This window comes from Vollenhovia emeryi, unplaced genomic scaffold (genome assembly GCF_000949405.1).
Source record: "Vollenhovia emeryi isolate VEMERY1.0 unplaced genomic scaffold, V.emery_V1.0 DF939129.1, whole genome shotgun sequence".
Classification (NCBI taxonomy): Eukaryota; Metazoa; Arthropoda; class Insecta; order Hymenoptera; family Formicidae; genus Vollenhovia; species Vollenhovia emeryi.
The window spans coordinates 1,172,954-1,192,391 of NW_011967237.1; the positions used below are offsets into that span (position 1 = coordinate 1,172,954).

The 19,438-nt window shown below is 37.6% G+C and overlaps 3 protein-coding genes and 1 non-coding gene across 5 annotated transcripts in view; 2 read left to right on the plus strand and 2 right to left on the minus strand.

Annotated features, from left to right (window-relative positions):
* Positions 1 to 9,792, plus strand: part of LOC105568399 — a 53,582-nt gene extending 43,790 nt beyond the window's left edge. For both annotated transcript variants that reach the window (XM_012024050.1, XM_012024051.1), the window contains exons 12-18: positions 5,445 to 5,587; positions 5,870 to 6,057; positions 6,305 to 6,407; positions 6,504 to 6,665; positions 7,855 to 8,087; positions 8,162 to 8,373; positions 8,988 to 9,792. In XM_012024050.1, the coding sequence (XP_011879440.1) occupies positions 5,445 to 5,587; positions 5,870 to 6,057; positions 6,305 to 6,407; positions 6,504 to 6,665; positions 7,855 to 8,087; positions 8,162 to 8,373; positions 8,988 to 9,142 (1,196 nt within the window). In that variant the 3' untranslated portion in view covers positions 9,143 to 9,792. The remainder of the gene's footprint in view (positions 1 to 5,444; positions 5,588 to 5,869; positions 6,058 to 6,304; positions 6,408 to 6,503; positions 6,666 to 7,854; positions 8,088 to 8,161; positions 8,374 to 8,987) is intronic.
* Positions 9,793 to 12,632: 2,840 nt separating this feature from the next.
* Positions 12,633 to 14,956, minus strand: LOC105568401 (leucine-rich repeat-containing protein C10orf11). The gene is made up of 3 exons (XM_012024053.1): positions 14,749 to 14,956; positions 13,546 to 13,773; positions 12,633 to 13,353 (listed from the first exon to the last, which is right to left on the minus strand). The coding sequence occupies exons 1-3, from the start codon at positions 14,890 to 14,892 to the stop codon at positions 12,886 to 12,888; spliced, it is 840 nt and encodes a 279-aa protein (XP_011879443.1). The 5' UTR covers positions 14,893 to 14,956; the 3' UTR covers positions 12,633 to 12,885.
* Positions 14,949 to 15,020, plus strand: Trnap-agg. The gene has a single exon. It is a non-coding gene; the product is annotated as a tRNA-Pro (tRNA).
* Positions 15,021 to 15,072: 52 nt separating this feature from the next.
* LOC105568402 lies at positions 15,073 to 17,002 on the minus strand. Its single transcript, XM_012024054.1, has 4 exons — positions 16,501 to 17,002; positions 15,988 to 16,318; positions 15,735 to 15,909; positions 15,073 to 15,666 (listed from the first exon to the last, which is right to left on the minus strand). Exons 1-4 carry the CDS (start codon positions 16,678 to 16,680, stop codon positions 15,444 to 15,446), a joined length of 909 nt encoding a protein of 302 aa, XP_011879444.1. The 5' UTR covers positions 16,681 to 17,002; the 3' UTR covers positions 15,073 to 15,443.
* Between the last annotated feature and the right edge of the window lie 2,436 nt (positions 17,003 to 19,438).

The window sequence follows — 19,438 nt, forward strand, 5'->3', positions numbered from 1 at the left end:
TCACCTAAACGATTTAGTTCGCGCAACAAACACAATTATTTAAGGCGTGCTGAGATGGACGAATTTTGTTATCTCAACTATAAAATTTTGTTCAAATAAACTACTCGCGGAAATAGTTGTAACATTTAGCTTCTTTTCAGCAACATATTTTTCGTTTTACACAACCAAATTACATGTTCAGTCAGCAAAATGATTCGATCAAATGAGTCTCTCAGTGTGGAGTACCTGAAATGTAAAAGGAAATTCTCCCGAAAGCCGGGATTCTCTCAGAAAACGATATGGTTGCGAAAAGGCTCAAGCTGACGTGAAGAATGTCGTTGAATCCATCATCGCTGCGAGTTTTGGAATGCGTGTCGAGCTTTTTGCGCGATTGCTACAACGGTTCTTCGCTTCGTGGACATCCACGATAAAGCAGGATGTTACGTCTCTACTCACCGCACAACCTTCAGATTTCTACGATTACCCTTCGATCGATATTAATAAAGTCATACGAATGCATATATTGCTTTAAGTGTCGGTATCGCGTAAGAAATTCCGGTACGAGAAAGAAGATTAATCTTCCATAAACATTGTTTTTCGTTACTAATGTCTTTACATTTCATTAATCATTTTTATCTACGTATGTAAATAGAGCTGTTAATAAACGCGTTCGTCAATGTTTTTCCTTCTGGAAAACCTTACAGAGAAGAACTTAGTAGCGAAAGACAATGTTTATGGAAGATTAATCTTCTTTCTCGTACCGTACTGTGTGTCTGAAAAATTAATTTTCATAAATAATTAAGAATTAGAAGCATTAAACTGTTATTGCGACAAATATTACCGTATGCCTAGAGTCTAGAGAGCCGCCTAGAGTCTAGGGAGGTCCAGGTTGAAACCCTGGCTGAGGTAATGTTTTTCGCAATGAATTTTCTCTAATTAGAATTGCCAGTTGCGTCGTTTAACAATTTTTCTACATTGCTAAATAATTAGGCTTCTAAAAATGTTTCTGGTCAATAATCACTGCGTGTATTACGTAGAAACAAGCTGAAACAGCCCTTTTCATGTTAATTTATCACGGCAATATCAATGCTTCGATAGAGTAATTCGATAATTGCGAATGCCGGGCTACTGCATTTGCGGCGAAACATACGTACATTCCCTTCCACGGTTCTAGCGAATAACTCCGGTAGTGAGTAATTTAATTACTCGCGGATACGTGCAACAGCGTTTTCTAAAGGAAAGGTAAACGGAGTGGGAATCGGTCGTGCAAAAGAGGAAAGAAAAGAAAAGCGATAACGCAAGTAAAACGGAAGCGACGACTGTGTGCCGAACGTATAAATAAAGGCGCACCGTGAGGATTTTAGTAAAAGCGTTTACTAAAGTAACATCGAGTAGAGTTACAGCTATAGAAATTTAATTACATACCGCGAGAACGATTCAAGTCCGTGCGGGGAGCTGAAAACATTTAATCGCGCATTTATTCGCCAATTACACAATTTCTTCTGTGATCCCGTTTGCATCATGTTCATCGGATAATTCGTCTAATCGGCCGCTGAGACTGGAAACTGAGTGCCTCGCGGCAGGCGAGGCAAAGTCAGAACTTTCGCCCACGCTCTCGGCGCGTAGTACTATGTCCCGGATACGGCGTTCACGTGCGTGCGCGAGCGCAGTGCAACGGAGTAAAGCCCGTGTCACACTACTGATTTCGGATTGCGGGTCGCGGATCACATTTCAATCAGACGAAACAGCCTCGGGCCCGATTGGTTGAATTGCGATCCGTAATACGTAGTGTGACACGGGCTTAAGCCCGTGTTAGACTACGGATTGAGATTGAGATTAGATTGAAATTTGACCAATTAGAGTAAAAGTCACTGAACTTGAGATTAGTAAACTTTACTCTGATTGGTCAAATTTCAATCTAATCTCAATCTCAATCCGTAGTCTGATACAGGCTTTAAAGTCTGTGTCACACTGCGTATTGCGGATTGGATTGAGACTGCGGATCGCGGATCACATTTCAGCCAATCAGACGAGACAGCCTCGGACTCGAATGGTCGATTTGCGATCCGCAGCACGTAGTGTGACACGGGCTTAACGGGCGCGCTGCGTTTTCCGCGCGGTGGGAACCGCGAGATCGAACTCGCGGAGAGACAATTTCAAGTGGCGAAATCGCGCTGACGGGAGGCAGACGCGCGATTATTCGCGCTTGGGAGGACTGAGCTGATTTAATTAAACTTCCCCTACGCGGTGTCACATGGGACACGAACACAGCGTCTGCGAGACTCGGTCTTAATTTTAACGACAGGATCCGCGACGAATTGAATTCATGTAGTGCAAAACGTAGAATTAATGCTAATTCTCTAGAAAGTTAATTAGGAGAGTCTATTAGAAGGAGAAATAGAATTAAACATTTTATCTTTAGCTGGAACAGCAATGTTACGTCACAGCGCATAATAATATCTTCTTCTTCTTCCTCGTGTAGTAGGCCTCAAGCCTGTTTTGTCCAGTTCATTCTGGCACTTTGAGCATTTGGTTTCACTTCATCCTCGGCTTCTAGAATTAAACATTTTATCTTTAACTGGAACAGCAATGTTACGTCACAGCGCATAATAATATCTTCTTCTTCTTCCTCGTGTAGTAGGCTTCAAGCCTGTTTTGTCCAGTTCATTCTGGCACTTTGAGCATTTGGTTTCACTTCATCCTCGGCTTCTAATCCTTGCCGAAGGACACCTCCTAACCTGGAGGGCTACAACCCTTGAAGGGGTACACGTGGCAGGACGCTCTCGGTGGTTGCCACCTTCCCTCCTCGTCATCGGTGATAATATCGATGCGATCAAATGTAGAGAAAGGCTCTCCTTCGATACACCCGCGGCATATTGCAACAAACTTTCTTTAACTCGTGACGTCGCGGTTGATAGAGCGCAGTATGTACACTCATGAAAGTCATTTTTCCCAGGCGACCCGCGGTAATACCTCGATACGTTCACCTTGGCACACATTTGGCTAGATCTACAAAAGCTATACGGACAACTGATTCGCGCGCATCCGACTCTGCCGCCGCGGGAATATTATCGGGCGCGATTAGGCTACGTCGCAACGACTATCGCGTTGGGCTATCGGCGAGCGATGTTACTCAACGTTTAATTGTGCGCTACTTCGACGTTACTCAGCACAACGCACAACAACAATTATCTCGAGTGGAAAGCAAATGTCGCTGCTTTCGTAACGCGACGTTTAGACGCCACATTTAGAAAATGCCTGCCTTTTATCTTTTTCTTTTTTTTTATATAACTACGTACTAAAACTTGCATATCGTTTCGCAAATATAATGCAGATCCGTGCGCACAGTTTCTCGAGAATCGCGTGAGAATCGCATTAAGTTGCAGGAGAGGCAAGCGAGAATCGTGAAATCGTTATTCAATAACGAAATTTTAATAAAGGGACCAAAGAGAAAGATTTTGAAAAATTCTGCGAACAGATTTCCGTGCCTAATAAAGAAGAAATTTCGAAAAATTGTGTCGTCGTTAAAATAACATCTTTTTTCGTGTTGGAACTTCTGTATGATTCTATGACTTCCGCGCATATAATTATCGTATCACTCGTTATCGAAACTCGCCAGATACTGGACCTTGAACGTAGAAACTGTTGCCACGCTATTCGTTGACGAAAACAGGAAGGAAAAATATTATCGTTGCTCCTGTTCCGTTTAGCTGAAGAAGAAATAATCAAATGATACGTCAGTATAGTGCGTGTTTCGTGCCACATTGCATCTCTTTCTCCGTTGTTCGGTATAGAAATATCAGCAAATATGAACTTGCACTACTAAATACCATTATTAGTTTTAGTTTTAAATCTTTACTGGTAGTATATTAGTTTTTCATCAATTCGGAATACGAAGTGCCACCAGATATTAACATGGGACAATTAAAACCTTTGTCTTCGCTCTATTTAGTGAAACCATATTATCTCTTGTCAATCCACGGACTTTCGTAAACGCGCTTCGAAGTGTGAATGATGACAAAGTGAAAATAATTATCCAGCGAAAGCAAAACTCGACAGAATCTACGTATCTATCTTAGGAATGTACTAATCATCGAAATCGAGGATTTCCCGGGAAACCAATAGAAAAGCAGTAGACCAGAAAGTTGGATCTTATAAAAAGAGAACTCTCAAACTGTAACAGTAGCTCCTCTACGGTTCCAGTTCAAGGTCTCAGTGCATTGTGCTTACAAAACGGTCCATTGTATCAGTGCAAGCTTAAAGATTATTGCAAGTGAAGTGGCGAGTGCTTCTTTTTCGAATGAAAACGATTTCTTGAATCTCACAATGGCAAAGGGTGCGCGTTATTCAACTTTCAAGGAATCTTCGACTCGAGGTTCCTGGACCATTGGCAAACCGATACAGCGTCTCGCTTCGAATTGGTTACTGGAGAGCTGCTGCTGCGGTTCCTGTTACGCGGGACAAAAAGCAGTCTCGCGCGCGGAATCGAATAACGCGAACGAGATGGACCGAAAGAAGAATTCGGAGTCCATCGAATCGCAGATTCCATCAGTCGATTCTGTTAAATGGAAAAATAACGGTCAACTCGCGGAGGAAGTGTCTTTGACGAAGCACGACTATGAGGTGTCGGAAGACGAGTTTCTAGCATTCAGCGTCAATGCGGAAGGAGCTCCAAATCACAAAGATGATTCCGCGATCGATACCTCGCACTCGAAGAGCAAATTCTCGTTTGGCAGCGGAACTCTGAGCAGCGGAATGAAACGCGTAATCGAGAGTCTGCCCGTCCTTCCCAAGAAGGAGAAGAAATCACCGTCGGTTAGTGACGAGAAGAAAGCGTCGCAGAGCGACTCGGAGCTGAGATATGCCACGAGTATCTTCGCCAAATGCTCGAAGCGAGACGGGCAGCAGCAAGTGTCCACGATAAATATTCCCGAACTGATAATAAGTTAGTAAAGGATTTTAACAGCTGCGAGAGATTGTCAAAAAAATGTAATCGTGTATTCATTTTTAATTTTGATCTAAATATAAATGTAATGAGACAAATATAACACTTATAAAGTATATATAAGTAAATGTAATTTGTATGAAAAATGCAAATCTTTCAAGCGCAAATCAAAATTACTTCAAATAACAATTTCAAAGAGCACTTTAGAAGATTATAAAGTAATCATTGTTTTAGAATAATCTTAAAAATTAAGATAGTGAAAAAAATAAATAAAGACTATTGTTATATACCGCACACTATATCGAAACATGGGAAATAAAAATTAAACCAACGAAAGCTACATTCGTTAATTCGTTTAGCAATCTAGCAAGATCTCTGAAACTGTACTGGTCGAAATAATCGTTTTATCTTGAAACTACCATGATTCTATTTCTCGAATGTTCGTTCTTGTTGTCTCTTGATAATTGAGCGCCGAAGTATAAGTCAATTTGAATAATCAAATTTCCTCGTGATATTACAGACGACGGAAGCAGTTTGTCGGAAGCATGCAGCACGCCGATTATCGGAGCAGGATCACGAGCAGGCTCTAGTCATACAGTCCTAGACATGGACGACATCGATCCGGGCCATCTCGCCACTCGCTCGTCTCTGTCGAGTCTCGGGGTAAGTTGCAACTCGTGAAAAATATCCTTTTCGCCTATTATGCATGGAGAATGGACGTCAAGATTGCAGCCGTGTTTCGCTCGAACCCATCGCCCTTCCCGACTTTCGAAAGAAACCGTACCCTATTATCGCAATTTAACGCGAAGCCGATTACAGTATCGCGACTCGCTCGGATTAACGGAACGGGAGACCAGGCGCTCTCTCGTCGGAGAACGACGCGAATTTTACGACGCCGAGAACGCCGTTTTAAAGTCCTCACGACCCTAATTCTCGCGATTCCAGGCACGCTCGGACTCGATGGCCTCGGTATATAGCGGTGCGGGCGAGGGACGTTGCTGTAGATCCGTGGTCGTCACAGGTGAGGTAGAATTCGCCTTGCAGTACGACTACAAGAATCTGACGTTCGAGGTGCACGTGACCAAGTGCAAGAACCTCGCGCCCGTGGATGTAAAGCGCAAACGATCGGATCCGTGAGTACCTCACTTGTAACTTACCGCAATATACGTGTCTATTTCATTTCTTTATCTAATAATTTAAGTAAAACAAATTTTGTTCAATGTCTTTTTTGCGCAAAACTCTACATTTTACTCTTATTCGCAACTTTTTACCTCTTCCTTTGCAAAAGTTCTTCATTTGTTGTTTACAAAAGGCGAAAATATCGTGAAAATGAAATACGGAGTTTAGCTTTTTATAATTTACTATTCCTTTCCCGGCCAGTTACGTGAAGGTATATCTGCTGCCGGACAAGTCAAAGAGCGGTAAGAGAAAGACAAAGGTGAAGAAGCACACGTTGAATCCAGAATTCAATGAGACGCTGAAGGTAAGTTGTTCAAAGTAGTGAATCTAGCACGGAGACGTAAGCCGCTTGTTTGCATGACAATCAGAGATTCGATGTTTCGTCATCGCGCGGTTTTAGTTCCATATGAGCCTGAGTGGCCTGGAGACGCGAACGCTATGGCTGACGGTTTGGCACTCGGACATGTTCGGCCGCAACGATTTTCTCGGTGAGGTGCGAATGCCGCTGGAGAACAAGATATTCGATGATCCGACGCCACACTGGTATCCCCTTCAAGAGAGGGTAAGTTCGTCGCTAATTGCAACATTAAAATAAATTACCGGAGATAACGGCGCCGACTTTCCTTCGGCGAGAGATTGAGAAGCGTTATCTCGAAATTTTAAAGCTATCATTGATTGTTTCCGAGTGAAGTAAGTCCCTGCTCATTGTGCATCGGATGGATTGCGTCATTATGCATTTAGCAACTTGCGTCACTGTGCATTCAGCGGAAAACTATGTTGTCATTCTTTCCATCGAAACAGAAACGCAGGCTGCAACTTCGAAGCTGCTTAATTAAAGTGCTTTTGATGTGGTCAATACGAGCGCATGTGAATGCAAAATATATGCAGAGTATTTTTATATACAGCACCCTCCATAAGTTTGGAAACACTGTACAAAAGTGTGTGAAATGTGAAAGAAATACATAATGAAATCGATGTATTTTGCTTTGTAAGTGTTTATTTAACTAAAGAAAATTAAAACGGAGATGCATACGTACGTACGACAAGCTTTTAATAAAGGTTTAAATTAAATTTTAGTTTCCTCAAAGTAACCACCTTTTGCTTTAATGACTGCCTTGCATATTCGCGGCATGCGATAGATTAACTTTTGCAGAGATTCAGTCGGGATACGTTTCTATTCCTGCCGGAGAATCTCCCAGAGATGCACTTCACTCGTAATTCGCTCTTTGTCGAATCCTTTTGTCTAATTTGTTATTTAAACGTATCGTAATTTTATCGATATTTAAACGACTTATGATATATTTATACCAAACATGTGCACAGATCGCTGCTGTGCTACTATTTATCTGTAAAATATAGGATGTTTCCATACTTATGGAGGGTACTGTATTATATAATTATTCTTATATATTATAAATATGTGTCTTAAGGATAGTCAAATATATCAAATATGTGAAATTTTTATTTCTTAGATACTATAATATCAGGAGAACACCGAATAATATAATTTTTTTAAGTATACTAAATAAAATTTATAATTGCAAATAAATTATCGAGTCAGCTAGAATTGGTTAAAGCTCTTTGATGTTCACTCGAGGATTTTGACATTTAAAATCTTTTTTTTTATACAAAAAATTTGTAATACGGAAAGTCGCTTTCGTGGACAAAATTCTGATCTACACAAATACGTCAAGATCTCCTTTAAGACATAGAAAATACGCGAGTTATCACGTTATAATAAATGCTCACAGACGGAGCCGTTCGACGATCCGGTCGCATACAAAGGCGAGGTGATCGTTGGCCTGAAGTTTGTACCACCGGATCCGGCACAGCAGGAGCGCGAGCGGGAAAGCAGCGCAGAACGTAGCAATTCTAAAGCGAAGAAGAACTGGAGCCGCGGCGCACTCCACGTGCTCGTCAAGGAGGCCCGAAATCTACAGACGCGCGGCAAGAACTCGGGTACCTGCGATCCTTTTTGTAAAAGGTACATCTACTTTTGGCAGCCGTTTTGTAATTTTAACATTTCGAGTGTTCTTACACGCGCTTAATTCCTTTCAGTTATTTGCTTCCCGACAAAGGGCGATCCGGTAAGCAGAAGACCGGCGTCGTTCGTAGATCTGGCGGCTCGCCGGTTTGGGGTCACACGTTCATCTACAAAGACGTTAGTTTACAAGAATTAGCGGAACGTGGATTAGAATTGACAGTATGGGACCATGATCGAATCGCTAGCAACGAATTCCTTGGCGGCGTTCGGTTTAATCTCGGCACCGGTACGTATACAATATGCATATAACATTGCTCTAAATTGTACCTGGATTATTAATTTCATTAATAATCTTCTTCTTCCTCGTGTATTAGGCTTAAAAGCCTGTTTTATCTAGTTCTTTTTGGTACAGAACGAACCGGTACTTTGAGCATTTGGTTTTTATTTCATCTTCGGTAGGCTGCTAACCTTGCCGAAGGAAACCTCCAATCTGGAGGGCTGTACCTCTAAAAGGATATGTGTGGCAGAACACTCTCGGTGGTTGCCACTTTTCTTCGGGAAATGCCGAAAAAACCAGTGGTGTCCGTGGATTTGAACTCGGATCTTTTCGTTCATTTTTTTACTAAGCAGTTCTCTGCGCCACACTCGCCACTTATGTATTAACATCCGTGTATTAATAATCGCATTATCTTTATTAATACAATATCTTATCCCAAAGGGAATAACTAATAATGGCTTCGTCGAAGAAAATGAATGAAATCGTCAAATCTCGTAGAAGACGATTTAATTAATAAAATGTCATTTCCACTGATTCAGTTTGCTGTATTCTAAAAGTTTGCTAAAAATATTCTCTTGCGGTTTGCGATAATACAACTATAAACGCGAATATCTCCATTTCAGGGAAGCATTATGGGAAACCGGTGGACTGGATGGACGCAACCGGTCGCGAATTGTCACTCTGGCAGAACATGCTCGAGAGGCCGAATTTCTGGGTCGAGGGCGCTGTGACATTAAGGCCGAACTTGCACAATCACGGGAAGAACAACGGTACTTAAAAGCAGCAACGCAATAATGTCACTTTCTTCCCAGTTCTTGTTTCCGAGAGAGAAACGGCTCGGAAACGCCGATTTAGTCCAAGTCGATTGTACATAGCTCTAAAGCGTCGCGCTCACAACGGACGTGATCTTAAATATTTGCGAACAAAGAATCAGTGCCTTTGGAAGCAACGTAAACTCGTCTGATCTTCCTGAATGGGCATAGGCGAAAAATCCCTGCGAAATTCCCGCCAGCCGCAAAATTGCCTGCAAGATTTTTAGCCTGGGGCCGATGAAATATACACTCGATGTCGGTTCTGAGCATCATATCTTATATAACAGCTGTAAACATTAAGTTATTTTGAGTTCCCCGTCTATTCTTATTTCTACGTCGTCCATTGTCAATTTCTGTAAAAATCGTGATTTTAAATTTCTCTAGAAAATTTTCAACATAATTTCTAATGAACACATTGGAAAATAGTACAAGATGCTTGCTTCTATGGTTTTTTTAAACAAATTTCTTTTATATATTCGTATTTCTTTGGTTGCTTCGCTTTGACTGTTCCAGAAATATAACAATTAGTATGATGAAAAGTAGACTTTAGTTGTTGTTTTTTTTTATTTGTTTGCTGATGCTAAAATTTAATTTAAAAGGTACAGCATACCAAAATATTTACAAAAATAAAAATCGATCCTCATTAAGAAAATATAAATATTAATAGGAGTATGATTTTAAGACGCAAATAAAATATTTCTGCTTATTAGAAAATAAATTATTAAGGCATCGTTTATTAGATTCTTTAATTTTTTATTTATTTATTTTTCATCGTATGTTTTTTTTATGCAAAACTGGAATTCATAACAACGTAATATTAACATAATGGACGTGCCAAATGTGAAAAGTTATGGCGAAATCGTACAGTAATAATTTTCCCGGAATGTTTTGAGATAAAATTATAGCTTACTTAATTTGACTGTTATTCAGTTTCTAAAAAATATTTCTTTTGTTGTCACAACTTTAACCGTACAATAGCAAAGCGAAGTATATCTTGGTTTTTTCTTAAGCTGCGTCTTTGTATAGTTCTATGTATAATTATTGTCGTAATTCTCCCTTGTTGCGTTTAATTACGAAAAAAGCCTCAGATAGATAAGCTGTGCAAGTCATTCAAATTTGTGCAATATTATAGAGCATTGATAATCATTGAGAAATTATCGTTAGGTTTTCGAAACACCCGAAACGATATGAAAAGCAAAAAATGCGTCCGTCCAAAACAACTGGCAAAATGATACCCACACGCATACACATATGTGCGCTCTTTGAAGTAGCGAAGATATGGCGAATGAGCCGAGTTCCAAACGTTGAATTCACGAAGTATTTCATAATTTCGCGAAATTCTACCTCACAAAAAAAAAGAGAGAGAGAGTCCGAAAATTAATCCGATGACAACAATGATAGTTCAAACATTTTTAGACTTTACAATAGCGTGCTGTTAGTCAATAATTATTAAAAAAAAGATTGTAGTAGTATTACATTTATCATTAAGAAGTGTCGTAAGAAGCAAATGAATGAAGGGACCGATTTTTTTTACATTTTGAGATTATCGGTTTTAAAATTTGATTAACATTGCGTGGGACATCGTCTAATCCATTTTCACCAAAAAAAAGAACTTATGTAACGGTGATAATAATTCATATGTGTGCGATGGAAAACTCGGGTCTTTTATAAAAATAATGATACGCTTCCTTCGTTCATTCGCTTCTGATTGTCATTTACCAAGTGGATCGGAAAAAAAGCGTGATCGCAAGCTCAGCGTTTGGAACGTCTGAACAACGTTGTGGACACTTTCCTTTCTTGGAGAGAAAGATGCTTCCAGTGTGTACATTAGAAAACGAGCGAGTCTCCCGAGTGAACGAACGAACGAACGAGCGAGTGAAGGAACGGTGTATTTAAGGGGATTTAAATATGACCGCTTCCTCGAACAAACTTAAACGAAAACGCATTCTTGATGTAGATGTTATATTTATATGTATGTGTATGCAAACGTCGATTCCGTCGTTGCTGAGATTCCCGGAGAAAACTCGTCGTTCGTAATTATATTTCCAAAATTATAGAAGCTTTTTCCTCCGGGAATTCCAGAACGATCGTAGAAAGCTCGTATTCGCGGTGTGCGGTTCAGCGGCGATGCGTTTTTATGTCGTCCATTTTGCGTTAAATGCTGATGTTCCAATCCAATATCTAATATTCGATACGGTCAGTTGTGCATTTATCGTGAAATACACCGCTAAATCGTGTATAAATGTCGACGACTCTTGAAGGCTAAATCGAAGGTCCGAATTGATGAACTCGTACTTAATTGATTTATTATACCTTCGATTATTTGTGAGTATAACATCGTAATTCGTTGTAATTGTCTAAGACTCTCTGTCTCTCTTCCTAAAAACAGGGTTAACGAAAGGGAACCGTGAAACTGCCTTTAACGTTACGTAGAGATTCGTATAATGCGTCAATTCCCCAGTTAGAGATAGATGAATTAAAAATTTTCATTAATTGGAAGATAATTTATTTCTTTCAAGTGCAAGTGATCTTCGGAAGTAGAAATTTATTTAAAAATTCTCGAATTTTTTCCTGACGCCAACATTAAGGAGGACATTAAGTTAGGGAATTCGATTTGAATGTAAAAGCAAGATTTAGAAGAAAATCTATTTATTTGATGTATATCCTAAGAGATTTTATATTTAAATAAAATATAAAAAAAAGATAAAATTTAGAAAACTGCAAAGCGTCGAAACTCCGGTAACAGGAGTATATTTATTGAATTCGTAAATTCAGTAAAATGCGATTTTTATATGCATTCTTTTTAATTCACCTATCCTTCGTAGGGATCAATATGTGTGTCTTAAATTAACTAACACAAATTCTGAGATAAATATAGTTATATAAGATTTCGACATTCCTAAAATAATGAATTTAGTGTCGTTGCGATAATTATATGTCGTGCGCATTTACGGACCAATAGAGAATCGAGGATTTTATTACGATAATCCATTGCGTTTTCTATGTCGATAGAACCTCCAAGTTACTCTACGTATGTTAATCCAGTTAGCGCTTAATGTTATGGAATAGTGTTAAAACTTAGAAAACCAGACATTTATTTATATGTCGCTCGTCGGTGTACATGATAATAAAAGTTTTATACGTTTACTCGATTTCGCATGATTCATTCATTGTATAAATATGTCTGTAAACAGTTATAAACGTAAGTCAGACATTTATCAAGAGAAATCGCATCACTCTTACGAGAAAACAGAACTGACATGTATATTGAACACTGAAAGAGCGAATCTTATTGAAAATAAGGAAAATGCCATAATTTAAAAAATTATTTTAAATGGTGTTATACAACCATGTAATTAATCAAGCAATTGTATTATATTTTGCAACGTTTATTTTATTCTCAAAAATATTTTACATGATATTTCGTAATGTTTTAATTTACAGAATATATATCGCAAGATTTTTTATTTATTGTCGATGTTATATACATTATTTATATGTAATTATTATCATGATATAAGTATTGTTTATAACCTGTTAATCTCTATGCATGTTTTCATTATCGCCAATGAAAACTAGATATTAATCGTACGATATGCGATAAACTTTATTAACGTCGAGCTCTAATTGATAACTTTTATTAATATCAATCTTATCTGATTAGAAAAATATTTTAAGGCCACTCTTACAAATAACATGCAGTTCTCAATTAAAGGTCATTGTTCGAGATGAATCTGTTGCCCTCCGAGTTTTTGCCAGAATATCGGTACTTGCACTTGCCATACGCACCTCTATGATCGTGAGGAGTGCGCTGGGAGCTCGGCAAAGGCGTATAATGGATGTTGAAATAAATGTCGTCGAACTCATTGCTGGTCTGCGTCGAACTGGGTGCGGACTTGTGAATTAATTCCGGGACCAGTTTGATTGTTTTGGAATACTTGCCGCGAGTCTTAGCATTCGATCTCTCCTGATGAGTGACTTTTCGGGAATCTAGAAAGCGAAGACTCGGAGGTAAAACATGGATGGCGTATAGCCTGTAACGCTCGTAATCGTCTTCGTCGGTGGATGTCGGATTGGTTAGCTGATCGGGGCAGCCAGGATTGCCCAAGAGACTCACATACTCCACGTTGGGACAACATTCTCTTATCCTATCAAGGGCTTTGTCGATATTGAATATCTAAGAAGGAAGAAGCTTATCATTTGGTTTCTCCATGTCAAAACTTCTGTGCAAATGTGTACTAACAAATAGCGTTAAAAAAATTTAAGAAATAAAATGAAACAAATGTCTTTGATAAAATTTTGTACGCTATTTGAAAATTGTTCTCATAAGAACTTTATTACTTTTATTATTTTTTTGAGAAGAGCAAACCTTATTATTGTTCAAGCTCAAAGTGGTTAAAGTTGGTATACGCGGTAACGTTTTGAGACTGTCGAGTTTGTTGTTGTCTAGAATTAATTCCTGAAGTTGTTCAAAGTCTTTCACGCCAGAAATAGTGGTCAATTCGTTGTAGGAAAGGTCCAAGCCAAGACAATCGTGACCAACGACACCCATCAGTCCATTAGGAATCTTTTCCGCTCTTTGTCCGGTGTACCAGGCCTACATTATCGAAATTATATAAATGATATAAAAGTATTAAAAATAAAAGTAATAATAAGAATATGAAGAAAATAAAGAATGTGGAAAACAAGGTTTAGCTCTTATAAAATAAATTTTCGAATAAAAATTCTCTAATATTTATTTTTCATAAATCAAATTTCAGTCTCGTTTAAAAATTTAATTGCAGAAAATTACAAAACTCTCCTGATTTAATGTTTAATTTTGAGTTTAAGAAAATTCTGATTTAAGACAACTTTTACAAAGATATTAAAGAATAAATTCTCAAAAGTTGTCTTCCAGATATGTAGAGGAAAGTCCTCTATTGCAAGATAGGATTCTAATATAAGATAGTAGGTTCTCAATGTCCACATTCAATCACAAATCCTTTTTCGCAACGATTACACGATCTAACAATCAATTTTCCACTAAACAGATTTCACTCCAAGAGCAATAAATTCATGATGTAACCAACAGATGATGCCTATTAATTTAGCAAAAACCCCTCTATCTCATGATAGGGGACTTTCCTTTATGTCTTGAAAATATCTTTATGACGTTTCTTTAGATATGTGTGCAGTATGGATTGTTACTATCACTAATAACCTCTACTTAAATACTTATTTCCGACTTCAAAAACCATAATATTTATAAGCATAAAAAATTACATGATCATGATTCGTTCTTTATACACAGAAGTGACTTAAGTATATCAGCTGTGTCAAAAAGAAAAGAAGAAGTCGTTATCAATTGTCTCAATAAATATAAGATTTATTCTTTTTAATTGCACTATCTATACTTTCTCGCCGTTTCTTTTTCCTTCTAGAATTAACCGCGTGCTATCTCCACTTTGTGACAGCGAAAAGTGTAAAAGAGTGCGGCCAGAAACGCAGATCGTTGGCATTATCAATCAACATGTTTTGGACATGTGTACCGATTAAATGTTATTGCGTGCAACAAAAATTGCAAAGCGATTACCCTTCCGCTGTCGAGCGTCAAAGCACTCCTGTTGAAGTCTTGCTGACCGTAGCCCGCCATGTTGAATGCCACGCACAGAGAGAGAATTATCGCCCAGTTAATGACACAGATAATGTGTACATATGTTCGTGTGGCCATATACATTATTACCACAATATTAAAGTCCGATATGCTATGTTTGTAATCTCATGTGCATATGCGGCTCGTTGGTCTAGGGGTATGATTCTCGCTTAGGGTGCGAGAGGTCCCGGGTTCAAATCCCGGACGAGCCCGTTTTTTTTATTCTTTTATTTAGTCTCAAAATTATAGTAGTTGTAGCAATTAAAAATATATCGTGCATTTATTAACACTATTAGAATAATTGAACACTGTTCATCTTATAATTAACGGATTACTGGAAGCGCACACAATTGCTATTACTTTTCGTTAAACTTTACAGATAATTGATTCTTGTCTTATTTCATTTTCGTGGGTCTTAAATTCTCTAGATTTTAAGATTAAATTTATTATATATATTACATTTCTGCATTATTTATATATTAATTCTGTAACATTTTTCATCGTATAACTAGCATTGGTCACATGTATCACATATCACAAAAGCATGAAAAACACAAATCTAAAGGTAAAATGCAAAGCTACTTAATTTCATAATGCAGTAAAATGTTAAGTTACTAATTAGTAATTAAATTTTACTATGTTATGAAATCATTCAAAGTTTTCTTATTCTTTTTCAGCTTATGTATCATGTGAGATGTGTTACTTATTCTCAGAATTGGAGCTTTGCTGGAAGAAGCACCTGCTTCACTCTCAACTTTTGAATGTATTTGCTCATCACCATCCAATTTATCCTGTACAGACTCGTTCCTTGACAAATCGGGAAGAGCATTCCCATCAATTTTTGGACCATTAGTGTCACTAAAATGAATATATAAATACAATAAATATTTGATACATCATATACTTTAGGGCACGTCGCGTTGTACCTTGCGCCGTTCGAAGATATTTCAGATTCTAATTTCGCGTGTGACTTTAGCATGTTTATTTCATTATAAAACTGAAGCACAGATTGGAAAGTTTTTACAAAATCAGTCGCAGCCGAGCATCCAGCAGCATCAGTGTGAAACAGTTCTTCACTGAATGGCTTCGTAGCAATGTATTCTACAAGATACAAGTAATGATTTTTAACTTTCACCTCCAAGAATTAATATCGCATTGGACACTACGCAAGAAACGCACTCCTAATCAACTCCGCGCCTTCCGCTTTGTATTCTGCGATTTCTTCATCCTTCTGTTTCACCAGATCCAGCAGAGCTGTGTACCGGCGAAACAATTCTATTGACGACGAGCAGAGAGGCATAGTCACGTTCTCCCAAAACTGCTGCGGCGTTCCCTTGAGGAGATCCAACGAAAACTTCAATTTTACGAAATCCTTGTCTCTCCGCAGTTCTATTCGATATGCAGTAGCTTCTAGAACGTTTGTGTGCACGTATTGTGGGATATCGTTTAACATGTCTAGTACCAGTTGCTTCCAGTCAAAAGCCTCGAAATTTACAAGAGGATTCATGGTCTACAAATTAACACGGTTCATTATATACGGGCGTGTATCATATAAGAGGATGTTTGTGAGAAAAATATTCTCAGTACTTGTAGAACAAATTTTACAACTTATTCTTTTCCTTTAATTCACACTTGTTGAAGAATAAACAATTATAATTTGTACGTATAAGGTATTTGAGACGATTCGAATACCTGACATTTGTGAAACATCGTTTCGTCTGTCAGAATCTCCGTCCAAATTTCTATTTGGTTTGTTAAAAGAACTTTCCACGATTCATTTTCCTTTGTAAAACATACCATGTGGTCTTTGTCACTTATCTTAATGTTTTGCCAAACTCTGCCCTGCCCGTAGCGATCCGAAATCATATTCATGTCGCGTTTCCCGACCGTGATGGTAAAAAAGCGAACAAATTTGATATTACAAAATTTTTAATAGATTGAAATACTTTAACGTGTCACACGATATAGGTTATCACATAACCTTAGACATGGTCTTGTTCAATTTACTAACACATTTTTATAAATTGTCTTACATTTTATTTTACAATTTATACATAAATCTATACATATTATTCTTTAGACGTAAAATTTTGAATGTATACTTATTTTGATCAATGTTAAATATAGAATTGATTGTCGTGAAACGACAGTGTATGTATCGCTGTCCACACTCCACGGTGCTTCGATATATATATCGATTGTAACACAGTTATCGCGTTGCTGTTGGATGCGCACGCAATCGCATTTTAATCGATACATCGAACATCAAAATAATGTAAAAATCACGTAATTGTTCACACACACCTACAAACCCGTTATCCCTTTTTTTAGCTTCGCCCTTTCTGGGAAAATAATTTATGTTACATTCCTGAACAATGCCGTTCTATGTTGAATATTAAATTTATCGATCAGTCTTTTCTTGCGATATGTCGATATCTCGAAAACAGTGATTCTCAAACAGAGGGATAGCTTTGGATATACTCGTAGACATAATATATCTAGACTGAGCATTGAATAGTGGGAGTAAAGGTTCACGTAGAAAAGAACAAACTCTGTTTTGTGCTATTTCGTTCTCTTTCGTTCGCATGTAATCAAGAGAGAACGAAATAGCACAAAACAGAGTTTGTCCTTTTCTAAGTGAACCTCTACCCCCACTGCTCAAACAAAGGCAAACGCTCAGTCTAGTTATATTACGTCTACGATTATATTTCAAAAGCTTAAAATAAAATACTCAAAATTATAGAGTAAATTATAAATTCTAAAGACTGCACTTTAACAATTTGATGAATTTTACAATTACTCAATATGTGTTACATCTAGTTTTATAATAAAACAATTAAAAACGCATTCTTATAAAAATATATCCTTTACATTTATTATTTTATATTTTGCTAAAAACAATATTCTAATTGATACAAAGTAATAATAAAAATATAAAAATGCAACAAAACTATCGTAAAAAAATAATTCAACCAAGAATATGATTGTAATGTATCAGATCTGCCATTCGGCTTTCTCCGATTGCGTGTCAAATACGATTGACTGTGCTTGCGGCTTGTCGCAACTTTTGGATGTATTTTTCCGCCTCGATATCTCCTGCCAATTGGTGAACACCAGAGGATCGCACTTGCTCATATAAAAGCATTCGCGAGATTTATCCGCGCGATTCTCGCACAATTTCCCAGACGACGGGAAATTTTCGGTTTTACGTAAACATGCCTTCGATGCATTGCTAGATACTTTCTCTCTTTTCGTTATCAGATAATTGCGAAGCAACATGCCACTGCATTTCGACGAGAGTTCGAGAAATCCTTTCGCGAAAGCTTGATCAAACTCTGCACATCGCTTTTTCGTTTTACTATTCCCTACAAAGAAATATGGGATTTATCAATTAAAAGATTATGTTATATATATTAAAAATTAAGCATTAACTTTTATTAATAGATATCTATTAATAATATTATTACTTATTTGATTATCGATATAATAATTCTTATTTTTATTTATAAAAGAAATTGAAGATATACAAAAAGACTTTATTATAGCTGTACAATAGATCTTGTGCATTACTGTGCATGTTTTCCTTAACATTTTCCTCTTTAACAAAAGTTTTATTTAAGTGAGTATTAGATGAACCACATTTTCTTTCCGTTTTATCGCGAAATCTTAATTTTAAGCGAGGATTTCCTACTTCGTCTGTACATTGTGATGTCATTACATGTTTCGAGGCTACATGCTGTAATAAAAGTTCCTTGGAGAAAGTTGCAACAACCAGTTCGATTTTAATTATTAATTATGTTGTAAATTTTTTTTAATTAAACACATTCTAATCCGATCGATCTAACCCATAGATGCATTTGAATCAAAATTAGTTTAAAGGAATGGCTCAAAGTAAATCAATGTTAAGTTCTATACCAATGTTCCAAGGACTTGCTCTTTTCTCCTGCATCTCGATGCTAAGTTGCTTAAAATATCCTTGGTATACGCATTCAATTTTCTTGTAATACTCGACAATTCGTTATATTCAAGTTTGAGCTGCCTGACGAGGTAGCTCTCAACCCCTGAAATCGATATGTCAGGCTCGACCGTATTTTTGTTTAAAAGGTTGCAGGATACTCCTACATCCTTGACCAGAACGGCATCTTGAGAGCCATTTGCTCTATTACTTCTGTAAAGAGTCAATCTTCTATTGTCAATTCTCCCTTCAATTACAAACTTCTTAATAAAATGAAATAAGGAAAAGTAATAACATAACAAATAAACCAATTCAATCCGATAAGTGATGATAAAGGTAATATTACTAATCAAAAATGTCTTTTATATGTTTTATCATTATATTGTCACGAAGAGATGAAATTAGCACCTGTAATAGGAAAATCCGCAATAATCTACTACATTTTCGACACTGCTTGGCTGTCGCAAAGAATGATTCTGGAATATTGCGAATTTATCGCGCACATAATCCCCCGGGACATTAATTGAATCCGATGGTATCGTTGAGGCATATCGAGTAATCGGATTCTGATCTCGTCGCGAAAGGAAAGCGTTCTTGGAGTCCTCCGTGCCGGAAATCGCCGAGTATTTTCTCCTCGTCGACATAATGATGGGCGCATCGCCCGCTTCCGGGGAG

Bases quoted from the DNA above. Each gene is read 5' to 3' on its own strand.
- LOC105568401 (XM_012024053.1), bottom strand. From the start codon at position 14,892: ATGTATATGGCCACACGAACATATGTACACATTATCTGTGTCATTAAC. The intron at 13,774-14,748 runs GTAATCGCTTTG...TCGATAATGTAG, and splicing joins TGACGCTCGACAGCGGAAGG to GCCTGGTACACCGGACAAAG. The intron at 13,354-13,545 runs GTTTGCTCTTCT...CTTCCTTCTTAG, and splicing joins TGAGCTTGAACAATAATAAG to ATATTCAATATCGACAAAGC.
- LOC105568402 (XM_012024054.1), bottom strand. From the start codon at position 16,680: ATGAATATGATTTCGGATCGCTACGGGCAGGGCAGAGTTTGGCAAAAC. The intron at 16,319-16,500 runs GTATTCGAATCG...GTTAATTTGTAG, and splicing joins CGATGTTTCACAAATGTCAG to ACCATGAATCCTCTTGTAAA. The intron at 15,910-15,987 runs GTGCGTTTCTTG...TGTATCTTGTAG, and splicing joins AGGCGCGGAGTTGATTAGGA to AATACATTGCTACGAAGCCA.